This window comes from Leucopleurus acutus (genome assembly GCF_964270905.1).
Source record: "Leucopleurus acutus genome assembly, chromosome: 17".
NCBI lineage: Eukaryota > Metazoa > Chordata > Mammalia > Artiodactyla > Delphinidae > Leucopleurus > Leucopleurus acutus.
Window position 1 is genome coordinate 45,961,692 of NC_139159.1, and position 19,478 is coordinate 45,981,169.

General features: G+C 35.9%; 1 protein-coding gene across 1 annotated transcript in view; it reads right to left on the reverse strand.

Annotated features, from left to right (window-relative positions):
- STK3 (serine/threonine kinase 3) overlaps nucleotides 1-19,478 on the reverse strand; it is a 317,965-nt gene that overhangs the window by 58,446 nt on the left and 240,041 nt on the right. The window contains exon 10 of the mRNA XM_082858352.1: nucleotides 14,195-14,370. Coding sequence (XP_082714478.1) covers nucleotides 14,195-14,370 — 176 coding nt within the window. The remainder of the gene's footprint in view (nucleotides 1-14,194; nucleotides 14,371-19,478) is intronic.

A 19,478-nucleotide genomic window follows, 5' to 3' on the forward strand; every position in this document is an offset into this window, starting at 1 on the left:
AGTTTTTCTAATTATTTGAGAAACTGATTAAGAAATTGGAAAGAAAAAAAATAGCACACATAGCTGTCTTCTGACACACACAAAAATAGGACTTGTGTATTTGTGGTGTGCCTCTGGATTAGGCATTAAGTTGAATTTGACTACTAAATAATACTTAATAGCAGCATAAGAAAATGGTACCTTGTGTCCCCAGTAATCCTTTCTTCATTATAGAAATTATGTATTAGAATGATGACTATTGAGAATTCTTTCATTTTGCCAGTTTCTTCTCTGATTTTTTAAATATTTGTGTATAACCTGGACACCAATAATGACAGAATTCATTTTAAAGCCTAGCATTTTTCTTTTTTAAACCTTTCTTTTGAAATTATTCTAGGTTACCATTTAATAAAATACTTTAATATTGAGCCCTATAAAATTTCAAAGTAGGGGTCTTTAAAGTAGAGGACTAGAAATAGTAATTAATAGTAATTAAATACTAATTAAAACACAAATAAATGAATAAAGTCTACTGACACAACTGCTTATTCACATGTTGCATTTGAATCACTTAAAATGCAATATCTAATAATTTAATATTTATATATCTCACAACTTTTAAAATATATGATAGTTAATTTTAAAAATACAAAGTAGCTATTGCATATTTTATACACCTGTGATTATTTTTATTTATTAGAGATGCAAAAAATTAAATGAAATTTCTCTTTATTTGAAAAATAAAAAGAACATAAATATGTACACAATCACGCTTAAGTATTTTCAAATATTTTCCCTTAAAGGAGTGCTGATTGATGCTACTGTAAATACAAGAGGCCAAATATATGGTTAAGTACATCAATATGAAATTCAGTAAGAGTATGAACTGGTATGTTTCTTGAATGCCTTCTCTTATATTGTTACTGTTTCTTTTCAGAATTCATTATGAATTAAAATAATAGCTTCCTAAAAATGATTCAGGGAAATATATGGATGTATAAATACAATCCACTTTCCCCTGGAAATGTATTATCAATCTGAACACAGAACGTAGAACCTAGAATAGAAAAGTCCAATTGTTTTCAAAGTACTTGCTCTGATGTTAGAAGCTGGTTTTATTTGATACTTATTTTAAATATTAATATAAAACAGGTTTTCCCTAAATTACAAAATAAAGGTGACTAAAGAGAGATATTTATTTAACTTGGAGAGTATGCATTAAATTGCTACCAACATCTAAACTGATATAGATGATACTGTTTTTAATGTTTTAGCTATGAAACAGAAACTGGGATGAAAAATCCTGTAAGTATATTTTAAAATAGCCTTTAGCTGTTTAAATGCATGTGATTTTTTTTTTAACCTTTCAGAATAATAACCATAAATGGAGATGATGGTGTTTGGCCTGAATTTTCCTAAGCTCTTTTGCATGAATTCTGTTTATTTTCACAGTTAAAAATGTTCCCTCATATGGAGCCATGGAAATCAGTGATTCCCTATTACTAGAAAAGGGGCTTGAACTGGAGAAACAGTTGCCCATTTCTAAAAAAGAGTTCAGTGATAAAGGGAGGCAAGGTAAAACTACCACCCCAAGAAAACCACACATACTGTCCACACGAAAACTGCGACATTAGTAGAGACATTCTACAGCAGTTAGAACCAGATTAAGCCAGAATAGGAGCCACCATCTTCAGATGACCCGGTTCAGATGATGAGCTCCGCCTCTTCTGTCCTTCCTCTAGCCTGCTCCTCACCCCCTCCCTCTCACTGCCAATCTCTCCAAGAGCCAGACCGAGGAGAGGAGAAAGCAGTCAACTGTCCTAAACCACTAATGTCAGCGGTCCTTAACCTATTTGGCACCAGGGGCCGGTTTCGCGGAAGACAATTTTTCCACAGACTTGGGGGTGGTGGTGGTTTGGGGATGATTCAAGCGCATTACATTTACTGTGCACTTTATTTCTATTATTATTACATTGTAGTATATAATGAAATAATTATACAACTCACCATAATGCAGGAATCAGCGGGGGCCCTGAGCTTGTTTTCACTTGCCACTCACTGATAGGGTTTTGATATGAGTCTGCAAGCAATTGACTTATTATGGTCTCTGTGCAGTCAAACCTCTCTGCTAATGATAATCTGTATTTGCAGCCGCTCCCCAGTGCTAGCTTCACCTCCTCAGCTCCACCTCAGATCATTAGGCATTAGATTCTCACAAGGAGCGCACAGCCTAGATCCCTCGCATGCGCAGTTCACAGTAGGGTTCACGCTCCTATGAGAATCTAATGTCGCCACTGATCTGACAGGAGGTGGTAATGCGAGCGATGGGGAGCGGCTGTAAATACAGATGAAGGTTCGCTTGCTCACCTGCCACTCCTGCTGTGTGGCCCGGTTCCTACAGGCCACAGACCGGTACCGGTTGTGGACCCCTGACTTAGGTAGCCTGCCCTGAGACGTAGAGTAGGGAACGATCAGGTGAGATTTAAATCATATTTAAGCTTGAAATTTTAAACTAGTCAGACTTTTACTAACCAAAAGTGACCAGAAACTTGTAGCATCTGTCCAAAGGCATAGTTAAGGAGCAGAAAAGGGAGATCAGAGAGTGTATCCATTGTTCAAAGTAGGTTTGGAGAAAAAGCCATTTTAGGTTTATACCCAATGAGTTGTAACTGTTTAAAAAGTGCTTACATTTTAAACTGTAGCAGCATGAATCATGGTACCAGGATGAATCCTCAAAGAGCTGATAACAAAATACTTGGTAGCTGAAACTATTCTTTAAGTTCAAGTTTAGGGTGACCTACTCCCCAATTAAACAAGTAAAATTTCAGCCATGGTAAATTCTCAAGGGACAGCTGTTATCTGCCTGCTTAAGCTTGACTCAACTTATATCCAAAGCTAGATAAAGCCGGTCTCCTCTGCTCACTGCTCATTCTCTGCCCATCTTATATTTGGGATTCCCTAGAAACCCACTTTTGGTAACTTTCCCTCCTTACTGCAAGGCTCTCTCTGGAAGATCTCACGTACTCTAAGCCAAATATTCCTAAATCCATAGCTTCATCCTGTATTTTCAACTACCTAGTGTACTTATATGTCCTCCAGACACTAAAAACTTAATACATCCACAACAGAATTAGCTCAACCTCTGTGCCCAACCTCCGAAACCCCTTCTGTCCTCCTTTTCTGTTCTGTATCTCAAACAATGGCAACATCATCAATCTAATTCTCTAAATCAGAAAACTTTTTCTTCATTCAGCTCCCCTATATACAACTGGTTATCATATCCAGATGATTCTTAAATCTAGGATATTTCTTAAATAGTCTAATCTCTCTTCTCTAATTCCACTATCTTTGTCTGAATCACAAAGGACGGGGAAAATGCTGAGCAGTAAAATTACACATGTAGACAAAACTGCACTTATCACTTTGAACTTAAAGAGCTGGTTAGTTAGAAAAACCATCTCAGATGCTGAGATTTTAAACTTAATGAAGCATCCTATCGTGAGTCACAGCAAAATGTGGAATAGAACCCAAATGAATGGAAGCCTCAGAGTTTCAGTGTGGAGTCAAGAGAAAAAAAAAGTATAAATGATGGTAGACAAGGAGGAAATTCTTACAGGTGAGGGCAACTGATATAAAAAAACAGAAAGAAGCTCAAAGGTTGACTAAGTTATGGAAAATGCTTTAAAAATGACAACAAAAAGGTGACTTTTTAGCATATCTAAAGAGCTGCTGTTAAATGATGACTACTACACTGGTCAGGGTTGGATAATTTATTAATTTCAGTTATTTAAAGAATATTTTTCTGGAAGACTATACCTGTAATTCTGTAATAAAGGAAAAATGGAAGAGTAGAATTTGCAGATATTAGTTGTAATTCACTGATTTCTGCAAATCAAAGGGGAACTTAATTGTATCTTTCTTCTATTATGCCTTATAAGATATGCTAAGGGAAAGTCTTTCGATGTTCACAGTCAGGGTAAGAATGATTAAATGTTTAAAATCAAAGTAAGGCAATTTTCAGGAGTTTTGTACCATCATTAAAGTTCTAAAGCGTTAAAGACAGTACATTTTTTTCATCAAAGATTATAATCATGGGCTTCTCTGGTGGCTCAGTGGTTAAGAATCCGCCTGCCAATGCAGGGGACACGGGTTTGAGTCCTGGTCCGGGAAGATCCCACATGCCGCGGAGCAACGAAGCCCATGCGCCACAACTACTGAGCTTGCGCTCTAGAGCCCGCGAGCCACAACTACTGAAGCCTGTGCACCTAGAGCCCAAGCACCACAACGAAGAGTAGCCCCCACTCACCGCAACTAGAGAAAGCCCCCACGCAGCAATGAAGACCCAACACAGCCAAAAAAATAAAATAGGTTAACTAAATTTTAAAAAAAGATTATAATCATGAAAATGACTATCTGCTTTAGAACTTTCTTCCATAGCAACGATAATCCACAACTGACCACTCATTTCATTTGACTAGTTAGTAATGGCTGGTTATTAGCTTTTTGCATATTTACATATTTGTAGCCTTGACTATTATATAGCTTAATTAGCATTCTCATATTAAGAGAGAGCTAAAAACTAAATTGAAGGCTTGTGGAATTACAACTTGATACTCTAACTCAGGTTGCTGAGACTTTTATAAGGCGCTTTAATAAATAACAGCTTTAATTACATCAGTATACTGCATATCAAATTTAACATGCACCATTACTTAAATCACGAAGAAAAAAAAGTTCCTTTGTTAAAAGCCATGTAACTGTTTCTTAAAAGTAAATCAATATAATTAAGATCCCTGTACCAAAATTCTTTTATCTGCTACTGTACGTTAGTTTGATAACCTCTTTTGCTCATCTCTGTAAGATCTGTCTATATTTCTGGGAAGATGTTTCTGCTATTGATGGACAAAATTATAAAACAAAACTAGTTTGGTTTTGAATCAAGACAGCTAAGGTTTTGATTTTTAAAAAGCTGTTATTTACTGGAATGTCTTCTAATCCGAAGGATCCAACCTAATGGAAGTTTTCTACTTTTAATAAATGAGAGGTAGAATGGAAAAAGGTCCCAACCTAATATCAGGACAAGAGAGAAAGGTGTATTAGTTTAACCAGGACAACAAATCTAATAGACCCCAAAAGAACTATGTACTTGTAACTGTGAAAGATCTATATCAGGAAGTTATGATGGGATCAGTTCCGGAAAGGGCTCTAACACTAAACTACTATGTATAGTCTGAAAACCTGAATTAAGTATGAAAGTACAAACACACTTTCAGACTTGAAGAAATTTCATTTATGACAGTTAAAGTGAAAAAGAACTCTTCTATTGTCAATACAAACTGATAACTAGTTCAATCAATCCTAACAACTTATTTGAAATCTAATGGTTTATTTAAGAGGTAAATACTGTGGGGCATCAGTCTTAAATTAAAAGGCAGTAAGTTATATTGTCCACTCTATAATCCTAAATTCCACTATTGGTTCTCAACATCTCTTCTCACATAATCACCCAACAGCCTCCACTGCTTACTGACTAAACATTCAAACTGAGGCTATGAACAAACAGTGCACACAGTCAAACTAACTTCCTCAGACACCAACATCAGCCACAACATAGGCTTGGAGTATTAACATCTTTGTTTTAAAATGTGAAGTAGCCAATTTCTCAACACAATCTTCTAGATAAACGACATTTTTAAAAGAATAAATTACTATGAGGAAAGTTTATGCTTTTCAGAACTCTTTTTGGAAGGCCATTTTTCTCTTTGCCATGTGTTTTAAACATCTTAATAAATTCCAACACGGTGACCAGAACCCACACACTGCACCTGTGCTTTCTATCTTAATTAATCCAGTAAGTACAGGCCTGCTCACTTTAATTTGTAAAGGAAATGATGATAGAGTGAGTTTTAACTTAAGGCATTAATTACCTAAATAAGCAGAATTAGCTTAATGTTTCAGAAGATCTTGCCTAAACACAACCACCAAATAAAATTTCCTGAAATTTCTGAAGCCTTTAACAGCATATTTAGGAATAAGAAAGCAGAATGCTCACTCTACCTTAGGTGGCCAAATGGATTAAATTATACTGAGAAAAAAACAGTGTGGTAGTTTAGAGACACTAAAGTTTTTGTTGCCTTTAACTACTATAGAATCAAATTCAGTGTAGTGGACCGGTGACTATTAACATTTTTTTCCTACTCGTATATAAACACTTATCTTTGAGGAAGGCCACTCTCCTTTCAAAGCAAAGGTTATGACGGTCTTAAACGCCTAAGGAGATTGATGGTCAAAATCTTATAAAAATTCTACGTGGACCTAGACAATCACATGCTACAACTGTGCACATGCCACACCATCTGCTGGATACAAGTGCCAGCACAGATTTCGTGAGCTGGCGAAGGACTGCACGAGTCCAGAATTCTGCAAGTATTTCAAAGTGCAGGGTTCGCATTAATTTTAATTTCCTGTTGGCTCTGTAAGGAAAGAGTAGTGAAAGCACAATGGGCCACATACGCTCAAGTTCACGCCACATGTACACCTGTAATCATAGACTCTTATCCAGGGCTACCCACTAAAGCATTTGAGATTTTGCGTTTATTTCTCCTTTACCCCAGAAGAAATAAACCTGAAATATCTCCAGTTATCTTTTCATACTTTGTTAATACTCTTCCAAACATCTGGAAATACTTGACAATAATCATTTAATTAACGCAAAACTAATCGATGACAATATGCTTAAGTACTTCACTCAGCTGAAGTGGTTTCCTCAGTCCATACAAGTAGGGCCTGAAGAGAACAAGAAGTTCTTTGACTAAGGAGCGCACTACAAAAGAAACCTGGAGCCAGCATCTCTTTAAAGAGCAAAAGCACTCTCGGTATTTAAGTAGAGAGAGCAGGTGGTAGCCTACTGCTACACTGGTGAAAACTGGCAGATGCTCTTGGCTTAAGCTTTTACCTCCAGGCTTCCTACAGGGCCTGTGTTCCTCAGGGCTTTCCAAAGCCTTGGCTTCACTGCAAGCCTTTGCGGGGGCTCCTGTATTCCACCACTTATTATGCTCCACAGCCGCTGGCTGCTCTAGCAGGGTGAAAAGATCCTAAGAAAGATTCCTAAAATGCCCCTAAGCCTCCAGCAGCAGGTTTGCTACCTTCTGCAGGTTCACTGCTTTCTGCATTTTGCAGCAGTGAGGTTTTTTGGGTTTTGCGGGGTTTTCCCTATCACCATACTGATTTTCCAATCCAGAGTCAGAGGCAGAGTTGTAAAAAAAACTCAGGAAAGTTCAAGGCACATGTGTACTTGAAGGAGAGGACTTTTTTTTCCCTTCTGCCACAATTATTGAGACTGTTTCTCCAAGTGCTGCCCTGGAGGATTTTTGGGTCCCTTAGCTCAAAGGAACAACACAAACTGAATATTTAAGAATCACAGAAATCCAAAAACATTACCTTACAATTCAGTTTGAGTCAAAGACAAAAAAATAACTGATTTACCTAATTCCTCTTATACTAGCAACTATTGTCAATTCAATTTCTTTTTTTAAAATTTGGAACCAATGTAGTGGGTTAACAGATGGCTTTTAAAGTTTTTGTTCTTATTCCAAAATCTTTACATTACCCAAAATGTATCTATTTATGTATGAATGATAGTGTAATTTCTGCAAAACATGATCTACATGCTCCCCATTTAACACTAAACAATCTGGATGCTAAGGCTGTTTGGAAATAATTCTAACAAAAACTGAAACATTTGACTAGTGCTATAATAAACAGATTTGCCTTTTACATTTGTTTTAGAAATCTTCACAGCCACACCCTAAACAGAACTTTTTTAGTAGAGTTAAAATAATTGGTTCAGTTAGCCTAAATATATTTTATCCTATCTTTATGCTACCCTCAAGTTGGTGAAATCACAAATTATTTCTCTTATCAGCTCCTTACATCCAAGAACGTAACAGGAAACAACCGATTCACAGAAAATCTAAAAGACAAATGCTAAAGAAAATACACCAATTAAGTTGCATACAGGCTTTAAGATAAAGAATGCTTCCTACTCCACACATCTGCCTAGCAGGTGTCTCTCTGAATAAGTTTTGTCCTTTAGGAATCCGCTCTGAATACTGCAAAAGACAACGAAGTATTCACTTTCATTTTTCGTTTTTGAAACCTCTTTTTCTCACGGCAGAAAGAGAAGCCTTCTATGTCCTAGAAACATGGTCAAAATGACTTTGGGTAGTTTTAAGCAACTTCTATTGAATAGACATAGGAATGACATAAAATCTAGTTCTCTTGGAAGGTATCCTTGAGATACATCATAAAGAGGGGAGATAAACACATAAACCTTAGCACGCTTTTACACTTTGATGAGTCACATTTTTAACATTCTATATCTAATGTATGATGGAATGAGTAAGACCAGATTTCCCTTATCAATACCAGCTGGTGTCTTAAGTAGAAATCTCTTTGCTTTTAGTCCATTTCCTTACTTTGTAAGCAAAGTATTCCATCAAACCCTTTACACTTTGTCCTACCTCTGCTTCCTCTTTTCCTACTCTCTTCTAGCCTCTCTTACACACTTTTCTTTTCCTTTCTTTTCTTCTTTTTTTTTTTTAAACACACTCACTACTACTCTTAGCAAATTCTTTGTTCATCTCCTGGCAATCCTTCCTTTATTCATGTCTTACTTATTCCCATTTGCATTCCCTCAGTAGCTATTGCAAACATTTTTCACTTTCCTCAAGGTGATGAAGAGGGCTGAGCAGTTGACAGGTGTAGTAAATGTTGGGGAAGAAAGAACTCCTGCTCTAGTCATTCCTCCCCCTCTGCTTTCCCTTTTTAAGGCTACATGCCCTGTATAAGTCAGAAAAGAAATGTCTGCAAAAATTAAATCCGGTCCTATGATCTCTTGGAGCCTCTTTCCAGCTGTGAGGACACTTTCCTTCTTTTTTTTTTTTTTTTCCTTAAATTTCACCTTCTATTATTTAGCTCCTCATCTTAACCAATATAGTACTCTTTAATCCAATAAGTCGGCTATTTCTGTTGATTAACAACCTTTCTAGTGTCTCCTACATCTATCCCTGTTTTTGTTGTTTGGTTCTTTTCCATTTTATTACCCTATTATTTCAAGTCTGTTACACATACCTGATTTTCCCCTACCTCTAGTCTTTTTCTGTCAATCAATCCTGCATGCTACCATCAAAATTAATATACTTAAAACACTTTTCATCACGTCATTTTCCAACCTAAAAACCTTCAGTGGCTTTCCACTGTCTAGGAAATAAAATTTCAGACTTTGCAGTCTTACATTCAAGGCTTCCACCATCTGACCCAAACCTAGCTTTCATTTTATCTCCCATATTATTTTAAATGAACTTGACGGTCTCCACTTCATTGTCACCCAATATATCTTGTATATATATATATCTTGTATATATATATATATATCTTCCTACCTCTAAGCTTTTTATTATGCACATCATTCTCTGTACTGCCTACCTTCTCTTCTACTATCCATCTTCCAATTTTAGACAAAGTCCTCCTCTACTATATAATTTCATAAACTACTCCAACCTTTACTGAGTCCTCCTCTTATGCATGATATCTGAATTATTGCTCTGGATTATAATTTAACACTTTACTAACATATTTTCTCAGCTTAATAAATGTACATACATATGTGTATATAAATATATATATATTTTTAACCCATAGTGCCTAGCACAATCCAAAGCAGAAAACAGAACATTTGTTAAACTAGTTTAAGGTTTTCTAACAAATTTTGGAATTTCCAGATAGAAGGACTCCAGAATCTACAATGGGCTGAAAATATTACCGGAAGTTTACTTATAAGAGCTGGCCACTAGAAAAACTGATGCTCTCATTCACAAAACTAGAATGAGCTTAAAAGGTCAGTAGAAGGCTGCATGTCAAAAGTTGCTGTGTATGAATATTCTAAAAGTAGGGTACTGAAATGGCCCTCATCAAAATCACTAATGACCTCCAATTCCCTAAATTCATTCTTTTAAATTCTGTTGAATTTTAATACGGACAACTTCTAGTAGATTATTTGCAAAGATGACCACAATAATTCCATTCATTCCACACGACCCTCTGCAATATGACTTTGCTAGTCTTTTCATCATGAGGTGAAATCTATTTCCATATCCTTGGAATCTGGATTGGCCTTGTGAATATATTTTGACTAAGAATATGGCAGAAGTGACACTATGTGAATCCTTTTTTCCCCCTCTTACTTTTTTTTTTATACATAACTTAAAATCAACCATTTTTAAGTGTAGAGTTCAGTGGCATTAAGTACATCCACAATCCATCCCCAGGACTCTTTTCATCTTCCAAAACTCAAGTTCTGTACGCAAAAACCAGTAACTCCCTATTTCCCCCTCCTCCAGCACTTGGCAATTACCATTCTATTTTCTGTTTCTATGAATTTGACTACTCTAGGTACCGCATATTAAGTGGAATCATACAGTATTTGTTCTTTTGTGACTGGCTATGTTACTTAGCTTATTATCTTCAAAGTTCACCATATTACGGCTTGTGTCAAAATTTCCTTCCTTTTTTTTTTTTGGCTGTACGCGGGCCTCTCACTGTTGTAGCCTCTCCCGTTGCGGAGCACAGGCTCCGGACGCGCAGGCTCAGCGGCCATGGCTCACGGGCCTAGCTGCTCCGCGGCATGTGGGATCTTCCCGGACCGGGGCACGAACCTGTGTCCCCTTAGCATCGGCAGGCGGACTCTCAACCACTGCGCCACCAGGGAAGCCCAATTTCCTTCCTTTTTAGGCTGAAAAATATTTCACTGTATGCGTATATCACATTTTGTTTATTCACCCGTCAATGGACACCTGGGTTGCTTCCGCCTTTTGGCAATTGTGAATAACGTTGCTATGAACATGATGTACAAATATCTGTTCAAGTCTCTGCTTTCACTCGTTTCTCTTGGGTATATATCCAGAAATGGAATTGCTGGATCACATGGTAATCTATGTTCAGTATTTTTTGAGGAATGCCATACTGTTTTCCACAGAGGTACCATTTTACATTTGCAGAGCCCAAGGAAGGGTTCCAATTTCTCCACATCCTCACCAACACTTGTTATTTTCTGTGTGTGTGTACGTGTGTGTGTATATAATGGGTGTGAAATAGTATCTCATGGCTTTGATCTGGGTTTCTCTAATGATTAGTGACATTAAACATCTTTTCGTTTGTTTATTGGCCATTTATATATCTTCTTTGGAGAAATATTTATTGGAGTACTTTGACCATTTTTAAATTGGGTTGCTTAGTTTTTTGTTGTTGAGTTCTTTATATATCCTAGATACTAACCCCTTATCGGATACATGATTTACATGTTTTCTTCCATTCTGTGGGTTGACTTTTCTTTGCTGACAGTGTACTTTGATGCACAAAAATTTTAATTTTTATATAGTCCAATTTATCTATTTTTTCTTTTGTTGCCTGTGCTTTTGGTGTCATATCTAAGAAATCACTGCCAAATCCAATGTCACGCAGCTTTTCCCCTATGTTTTTTCGACAAGTTTTATAGTTACAGTTCGTATGTTTATTTAGATCCTTGATTCATTTTGAGTTAATTTTTGTGTTTTTGTATATGGTGTAAGGTGTAGGCCCAACTTCGTGCATGTGGCTATCCAGTTTTCCCAGCATCATTTGTTGACAAGACTATCCTTTCCTCATTGAATGGTCTTAGTACCCCTGCTGAAAATCTCTGACAATATATGTGATGGTTTATTTCTGGGCTTTCTATTCTACTCCATCTGTCTATATGTCTGTCTGTTTTGATTACTGTAGCTTTGTAGCAGTTTGGAAATCAGGAAGTATGAGACCTCCAACTTTGTTTCTCTTTTTCAAGGTTGTTTTGACTATTCAAGTCCCTTGAAATTCCAAATGAATTTTAGATGGATTTTTCTATTTCTACAAAAAATGTCATTGGGATTTTAATAGAAATTACACTGAATCTGTAGGTTGCTTTGGACAATATTGACATCTTAACCATATTGTCTTCCAATCCATGAACATGAGATGTCATTCCATGTATTGGTGTCTTCTATAGTTACTTTCAGCAGTGTTTTGTAGTTTTCAATGTACAAGTCTTTCATCTTCTTGGTTAAGATTATTCCTAGGTACTCATTCTTTTTGATGGTATTGTAAATGGATTCTAAACTTAGGACTCAAGAGGCCTTACAATTTCTTCTATCACCTTCTTGGAAGGCTGCTACCACAACATAAAACCTCCAGGCTTGCCTGACAGGGTCATATGGCCTAGCCAACTGTCAGCACAACTGCCTGACACATGAGTGATTTTAGAGACATTATTCAGCTCCATTCAAGCTGCTAGATGATTTCAGCCACTTGAGAGACTCCAGGTGAGACTAGCAGAAGAACCACTCAGCTGAACCTAGTCAAACTGCTTACTCACAAAACTGTAAGCAAATGAAATAGTTATTTTAAGTTCTAAATTTTGGGGGTGGTAGCAAAGACTAACTGAAACAGAAATAAATCATTTTATTTGCTATTTATTAACTATGATAATTTATTCATTACTTTGTAGCTCATTTCAAACTGTTTTCCAGAGGCTCTTAAGATTTATTCCAACTGAGTTAAGACAGAGTTCTTTGATTCATCAAAGATTCATCATGTTTACAAATGATTTTAAGCTTAAAGTCAGCATTCTAAATAACATATATTTTTTAAAAGGAGGTAGCATAAAATGAAATCTTACCAGAGCTATAGAAATACAGATTTTATTTTTCTAATTTATAAACTCAAAACTGAAAAAACAGTAAGGAGATATTACGATTAATGTTTTCAGACTAACCTGTGCCATGGCTAATATTTGCTAGCACTTAGTACTAAATTTATTGAGGACAGATTTTGAAACTTTATTATCTGATTATTTAAAAACTTAATCACAATATTTAGGAGAAAAGTATTTAACATTAGAAGTATTTATAATCACAAAGCATTTAGAGGCATGGTGTCTAGGCAAAACTGCTTGATAGTATTTAAAAATTTAGAAGATATAGATATATCTAAAATTTTATTTACTTATAAATATACTTATTAACAAATACAGCTGTAGTTATTTTACATGAAAATCTTACAGAACAATATGCAAAAGTAAATGCTATTTATAATACATGCTAAAGCAAAAATTTACCTCAAAAATTTCTAGATTAAAGAACTCATTTTAAAAATTTACTCTCTCAAGTTGTGGTAAGAGTTGTTTTAGAATTATTTATCTGTATTACATGCATTCTTTAAAAGAAATAAATAATAAGGAGCAGGACAGAAGAAATAAGGAGAAAATGTAATAAGAGGCAAGAAGGCACAGTTTTAGGGACTTCTCTGATGGTCCAGTGGTTAAGAATCCGCCTTCCAATGCAGGGGACGAGGGTTCAATCCCTGGTCAGGGAACTAAGATCCCACATGCCACCGGGCAACTAAGCCTGCGCACAGCAACTACTGAGCCCATGTGCTCTGGAGCCCATGCGCCACAACTAGAGAGACCACATGCTGCAACTACTGAGCCCATGAGCTCTGGAGTCCACGTGCCACAACTAGAGAGAAGCCCACACGCCACAACAAAGAGCCTACGTGCCACAACGAAAGATCCTGCATGCCACAACTAAGACCCAATGCGGCCAAATAATAAAATTAAATTAAAAACAAAAAAGTTGATTTAAAAAAAAAAAGAAGGCACAGTTTTATACTGAAGTTTATATTCCTAACTAGACATAGGACTATTATTTCTGACAAACCAAGTGGAGTTAACACTATGTGACTTAACTTTCATAGTTGAGGCAAATTTCTCAAAGTTGATGTCATAAATACCTTTGCATCATTTGTTTAGGAAACTGAATTTACTGTCAGAAATATCTCATATTTGCCTTATTAAAAACATCTTTTAACACAGTTGTCATTTTAGTTTTAAAGAGTCCTAAATATTTCTCTAAATTTGGGCTATAATTTATTTAACCATAAGCAATTATTTACATTTCTCTGCAACTACATTTCTACAAGCAAACTACAATTTCACCATTCCCCTACCTATATATAGCAATATACTGAATATTCATATACAGTCTATAATTTTAATCATACACACACACACACAACCTATGTTTCTCAATGTGGTGACAAAACAGAGTAGGAGAAAACATATATGGAAGAATTAAAATGTACTTACAAAGTCAAAGTCTCCGTCTTGAGGAACTTTCCAGTTATCAGGAAAAACATTTTTAGACATAGGGAAGGCTTCATGCATATTCTGATTACAGTTTTCATGACTCTTATTCTTGAAGTCCTGTTTATCAAAGTAATCCATGAAAGATGGTCTTTGTACTTGTGGTGAAGTTGCATTTCCTTAGGTAAACAAAGAACATAAGGAGGGTATAAGTTCTTACATTTACTTAAAGAACTATGATTTTTACTGAAGTATGATTTTTTTATTAATAAATATAATAAGTTTTCACTGGTCAGATTCAAGACCAACATAGTCAATTTAATGACGAACAAAGTAAAATAAAATAAGAATGAAATAACAAAAATATCCCGGTTCTAAAGCTAAATTCCAGATCTTTCCCTTAAAACCTGCTGCTTCTCCACATGCTCTTTGGTCTGCTAAAGTCAACATTCTTTACATAATCCCCAAAGTGATCAAGTTGAGAATTAATCCAGACTCGTTTCTCACCAAACCAAACTGATCATTAGGTCTTTTTTAATGCTACTGCTCTATCCACCACTGCTACTGTCTTAGTTTAGCTTCTAATCATTTCCTACCTAGGCCATTGTAACACCCTCCAAACTGGTCTCCTTCCCTCATCTCAGTTTTGATTTTAGTCACACTGACAACATAGTGACCTTCTAAATGCAAATCAAACCATGTCTTTCTTCTGTTTAGAATCTTTCAATGGCTCCTCATTTTCTACACTGAATGATTAAAGTAGAAAACAAACATTTAGAACAACTAGATTTTCCCAGTGATTTTCAAACTGGATTCCTTAAGCCCTAGAGTTCCAAAAAAAAGATCCTAAGTGACCACCACAAAGACACTTCCCTATACAGTTCTCCAGACAGTAAGTTACCTACCTTCTTAAAAATTTCCTGTGATAGGATGTACACTTCCCCACAAGGAAGCCTGCTGGGCAACTCTAAGTTACAAAAAGTGTTGTTTTTTTTTTAATGTGAACTTGAAATATGTCTTTCTGTAATTTACACTCATGTTCCAAATAAACTTCTCTTTCATATACCAGTCCCTCAAATATCTGAAGACAGATAATGACTCCTGTCTTGGTTATCATTTTAAGGTGAAACATCCTCAGTTCCTTTCATATGACATGTTTTTGAGACTCATCATCATCTAGTTTACTTGCCTGTGGAGACATTCCAGTCTCTACATGATCCTCTAAAATCAGACATAACATTGCTTAATAGTAATCTGGCCAATTTAGAATGTATTTGTAATAGTACTAACGCAGCTTAAAACTACAGTAAGTATTATGAAAACTAGGTAACATTATTGGCTCGGGATGAGCTATAAGGTAATTTTGTAAAAATTCCTGCAATCGGAGAAGTAGAAGTCCAATCAGAAATGAGTAGTGACAATATAAAGGAAAGAGGAAGACTAATACTTGGGGCTGACTAAAGAAAACAAGAAGACCACTGGGAAATTTCATTCCAGGAATCTCCTCTTCCATTTGCAATAGTCCTGTGCCTACTTCTAACGCTATCCTCATCAGAAGCTTCTATCCCAAGTTATAGGAGCCACCACTAATGCCCTAGTGGCTCAAGGTGAAAAAGTTGTAACCTAATTTCTAGAGACTCTCCCTTCCTGAAGACGACAAGGGGTCTCTCTTGTGGGGAGGAGTGGCCATATAACACAATTTTGACCGATGATACATAAGAAGAAGTTTCCTAGGAAAGCTCTGTTTTCTTGATACAGGCATCACCTCTCTGTTTCTGCCTGCTCCTTTCTCCTTCCTGGAATGCAGACTTAATGGCAGAAGATCTAACAGTTATTCTGCAAACAGGAGGATGAGAGTACTACCCTAAAGATGGTGTCACAGAAAGAATCTCTAATGACATAATGAAATCACTCTACCAATGCAGCACACTCTGCTTCTGGATTTCTTGTTAAATGAGAAAAGACATTAATACTATTCTATTTAAACAATTGTTACCTGGTTTTTCTGGTACCTATAACCAAATTCAGTCCCTAACTATTACGTTTCTATTCCCAAGTGGAGGATGTAAAAAGATATAGGAGCAGCAACCTTCAATTTGACTACAGAACACCCCAATTTGAAACTTGAAATCCACTACTACATAGTGGTTTAATTATCAGTACATTTCAGATATATTAGTTTTAAGGGTCTTTTACAGGCTGATCTCAAAACCTATGGTGAAATGCCTGTTGGATTCCACACTCAAAATTTTGGAAGATAACCCATTCCTATATTTAGAAATAAACATTCTCACAGAGAGTTAACAAAAGTCTAAAAATCAACTGAAATAAAAGAAGGTAGTCTGTTCCATTAGATTTTTCTGTTTGGATGACTTTATAACAGTATATTATTAACCAAGATATGCTTATACACAATTTTTTATTCAAATGTATGTGCTTATACTTCTAAATATTTTCCATTGTTTAGTTTAAAACTTACTATCAACATTTTGAGTATATCTTTTTTATATACAAAGAAAATTTTAAAAACAATTTTTAAAAATTTCTAAGGAAGAAAATAGGCTAGGATGTTTTAAAAGTTAATGGGAGGGAGCAGCTGTAATTGGCCAGTCATATTTAACCACACGATATGAAACACATGTCCACAGTGTGCAGCTGAGTCTCCAGGGAGATGCATGTTCACAGAAGGGACAAAGATGATGATGCTTCTGACTTACAATTTATTTTTAAAAGAAGAAATAGTAGGCCCTTCGACAGGAGAGTAAAGCAGGAAATCTCAAGATAGTAACCACTGTCATATGTGATTGTGGTTGCTATGGCGAATACTTTTTTTTAAATACACAGAAAATAATCACATAAAATTGACATCAATTTCTCCAGTTGTAGTTGAATTCTGACCCTAGCTTATAAGAATATTTTTAATTTTTTTTTTTTTTTTTTTGTGCTGTACGCGGGCCTCTCACTGTTGTGGCCTCTCCCGTCGCGGAGCACAGGCTTTGGACGCGCAGGCCCAGCGGCCATGGCCCACGGGCCCAGCCGCTCCACTGCATGCGGGATCCCCCCGGACCGGGGCACGAACCCGTGTCCCCTGCATTGGCAGGTGGACCCCCAACCACTGCGCCACCAGGGAAGCCCATATTTTTAATTTTAATAATAAATTTGATGTTCAAAATTACCTTGTCCCTCACTTTTGGTCCCAATTCCTTCAACTACTTGCTGTGGCACTAAAAACCCATTAGCAATAAAGAATAAAATAACCGTCACTCTATCCTTTTGTGCATGTGAAATTTTAAAGAAAAAAATTCTTTCTTCTCCTTCAAACATTCCCTAAAACATATATAAGAAAACTAAATTGTACAGTATTTAATACCTTTTACAAAATATGCCAGTCTACTCACAATTATTCACTAACTTTTCTAATTTACACGTCTTCTAAACAGGTGAAAAGTTGTCATGAAAATTTAAATATATAAAGGAATTTTTATAATACTTTAACAAAATGTAATTTAATTTTTAATTTCTTAGCATGATTGTAACAAAGATAGCCAGATGCAAAAATGAAATAATCATAACTTTAGCATAATATATTTCAACATCAAAGGATTTATGAATATTACCTAATTTGTTCTTCTAAAACAATTTAAGATGTGGGTGTTCCACCTGATTAATGATCTTGGAAATCTGTCCTTTAATTTGTTGCCAAGAGTACAGTGAATACATATAAAAACCAGAATGTTAATACAGAAGCTACTGACATCAGCTTTTTCTTAACTTCATCAGACTGTACTTTGAAACAAAGGAGGATACAGACAACATGGAGAAGATCCAGAGGCTATTCATAAAAAAAGATTAAATGCTTAGAAAGTAATACCTGCACAAAGGTTAAAGGGAATGAAATTGTTCAGCCAGGAAAAGTCTGAGGATACAATTTAATAAGTATCCAAGTATATATGAAGGGGTCTTGCACAGAAAACAGCTGTTTTCCATCTCCACTGAGGGCAAAATAAAAGGAAACAGACCAACTGAAGCCCAAGGATTTTAGTTAAATAGAAGGAATGATTTCCTGTGTGAGTCATGAACACTGCAACAGCCACTGTGTGTCTATGGAAGCCCTTTCTCCAGAGGCCTTTATAAGAAAGACTGATTTCCATTTGTACAAGACTAATCTTTACATGCTTGTCCGTGCTCTGTGTTGGTAAAAGAGGTATCCTACGACCAAAATCCCTACACTAATTGGCTCGAGCTGGGTCGCATATCACTGAACATTCCACAGAGCAAAAGCACACAGAAGAACAGACCATATGCAATACCCACAGGTAACTCCAAACCATTGTAGCCACACCTTACCTGGACACCTAGTAACTCTGCAGAGGAAAATGAAGGGTTCCTAATTGCCCAGTAATATGCTGGGCATTTGCACCCAGCTGCAAGTGGGACCTGTAGTTTACTATTGTCACCTTGACTGCTATGTTACTGGCAAAATTAATCTTAAAGAGGCACGTAACAATTTTTCATGAAAGAAGAGTAAGACCTCTGGAGAAGTAGGAAAGTGATCTACCTACACACTCCCCTAACCTGGCTAATTGCTTCTTGGCACCTGAAATTCCATCCTTAGTTACTTACTCCTTTGGCTCAAAGCTTTGTAGTTTTGGGGAAAAAATGTAAATATTTCGAGAAGATAAAACATCATTAAGCATTTTCACACCTGCATATTTGATACTTTGCTGAAATAGGTTTTGGGAGGAAGAAGGAAGGAAAAGATCTGAACCAGAGCTGGAAGAGAAGATGTTACGAAGCAAAGAACAGGACATGGAAGCTGTTGCTCAGAGCAAATGGTGTCATACTTACAACTGTGTCCAGAGGCAATAGATGAACTAGAGAGTAGGAATACCTAATGGTCAGTCTTCCTTTCTTGATACTTCTCCTGAACACTTTCTAACTCAATCTAATATCTATTTCTAGGATAAATCCTAAAAACTTAAAGCAGAACCTAATTTGCTTTCTCTTACTAATTAAGTGAACCTACATACATGTGCTGTCCAAAATAAAACAATAAAGTGTGATATATTTTAAAAATCACCATGTATTATAGGCATATACAAAGAAAAATCTAAAAACTATATATTCAATTAAAATTACTTAATCTAATATTTGATAATTGATGAATACTTATGACAAGTTAATGTAAGTAAACAAAATAAAATCAAAATATTTAGATATGGGTTATTCTTCTACTCATTCATTTTTTTTAACATCTTTATTGGAGTGTAATTGCTTTACAATGTTG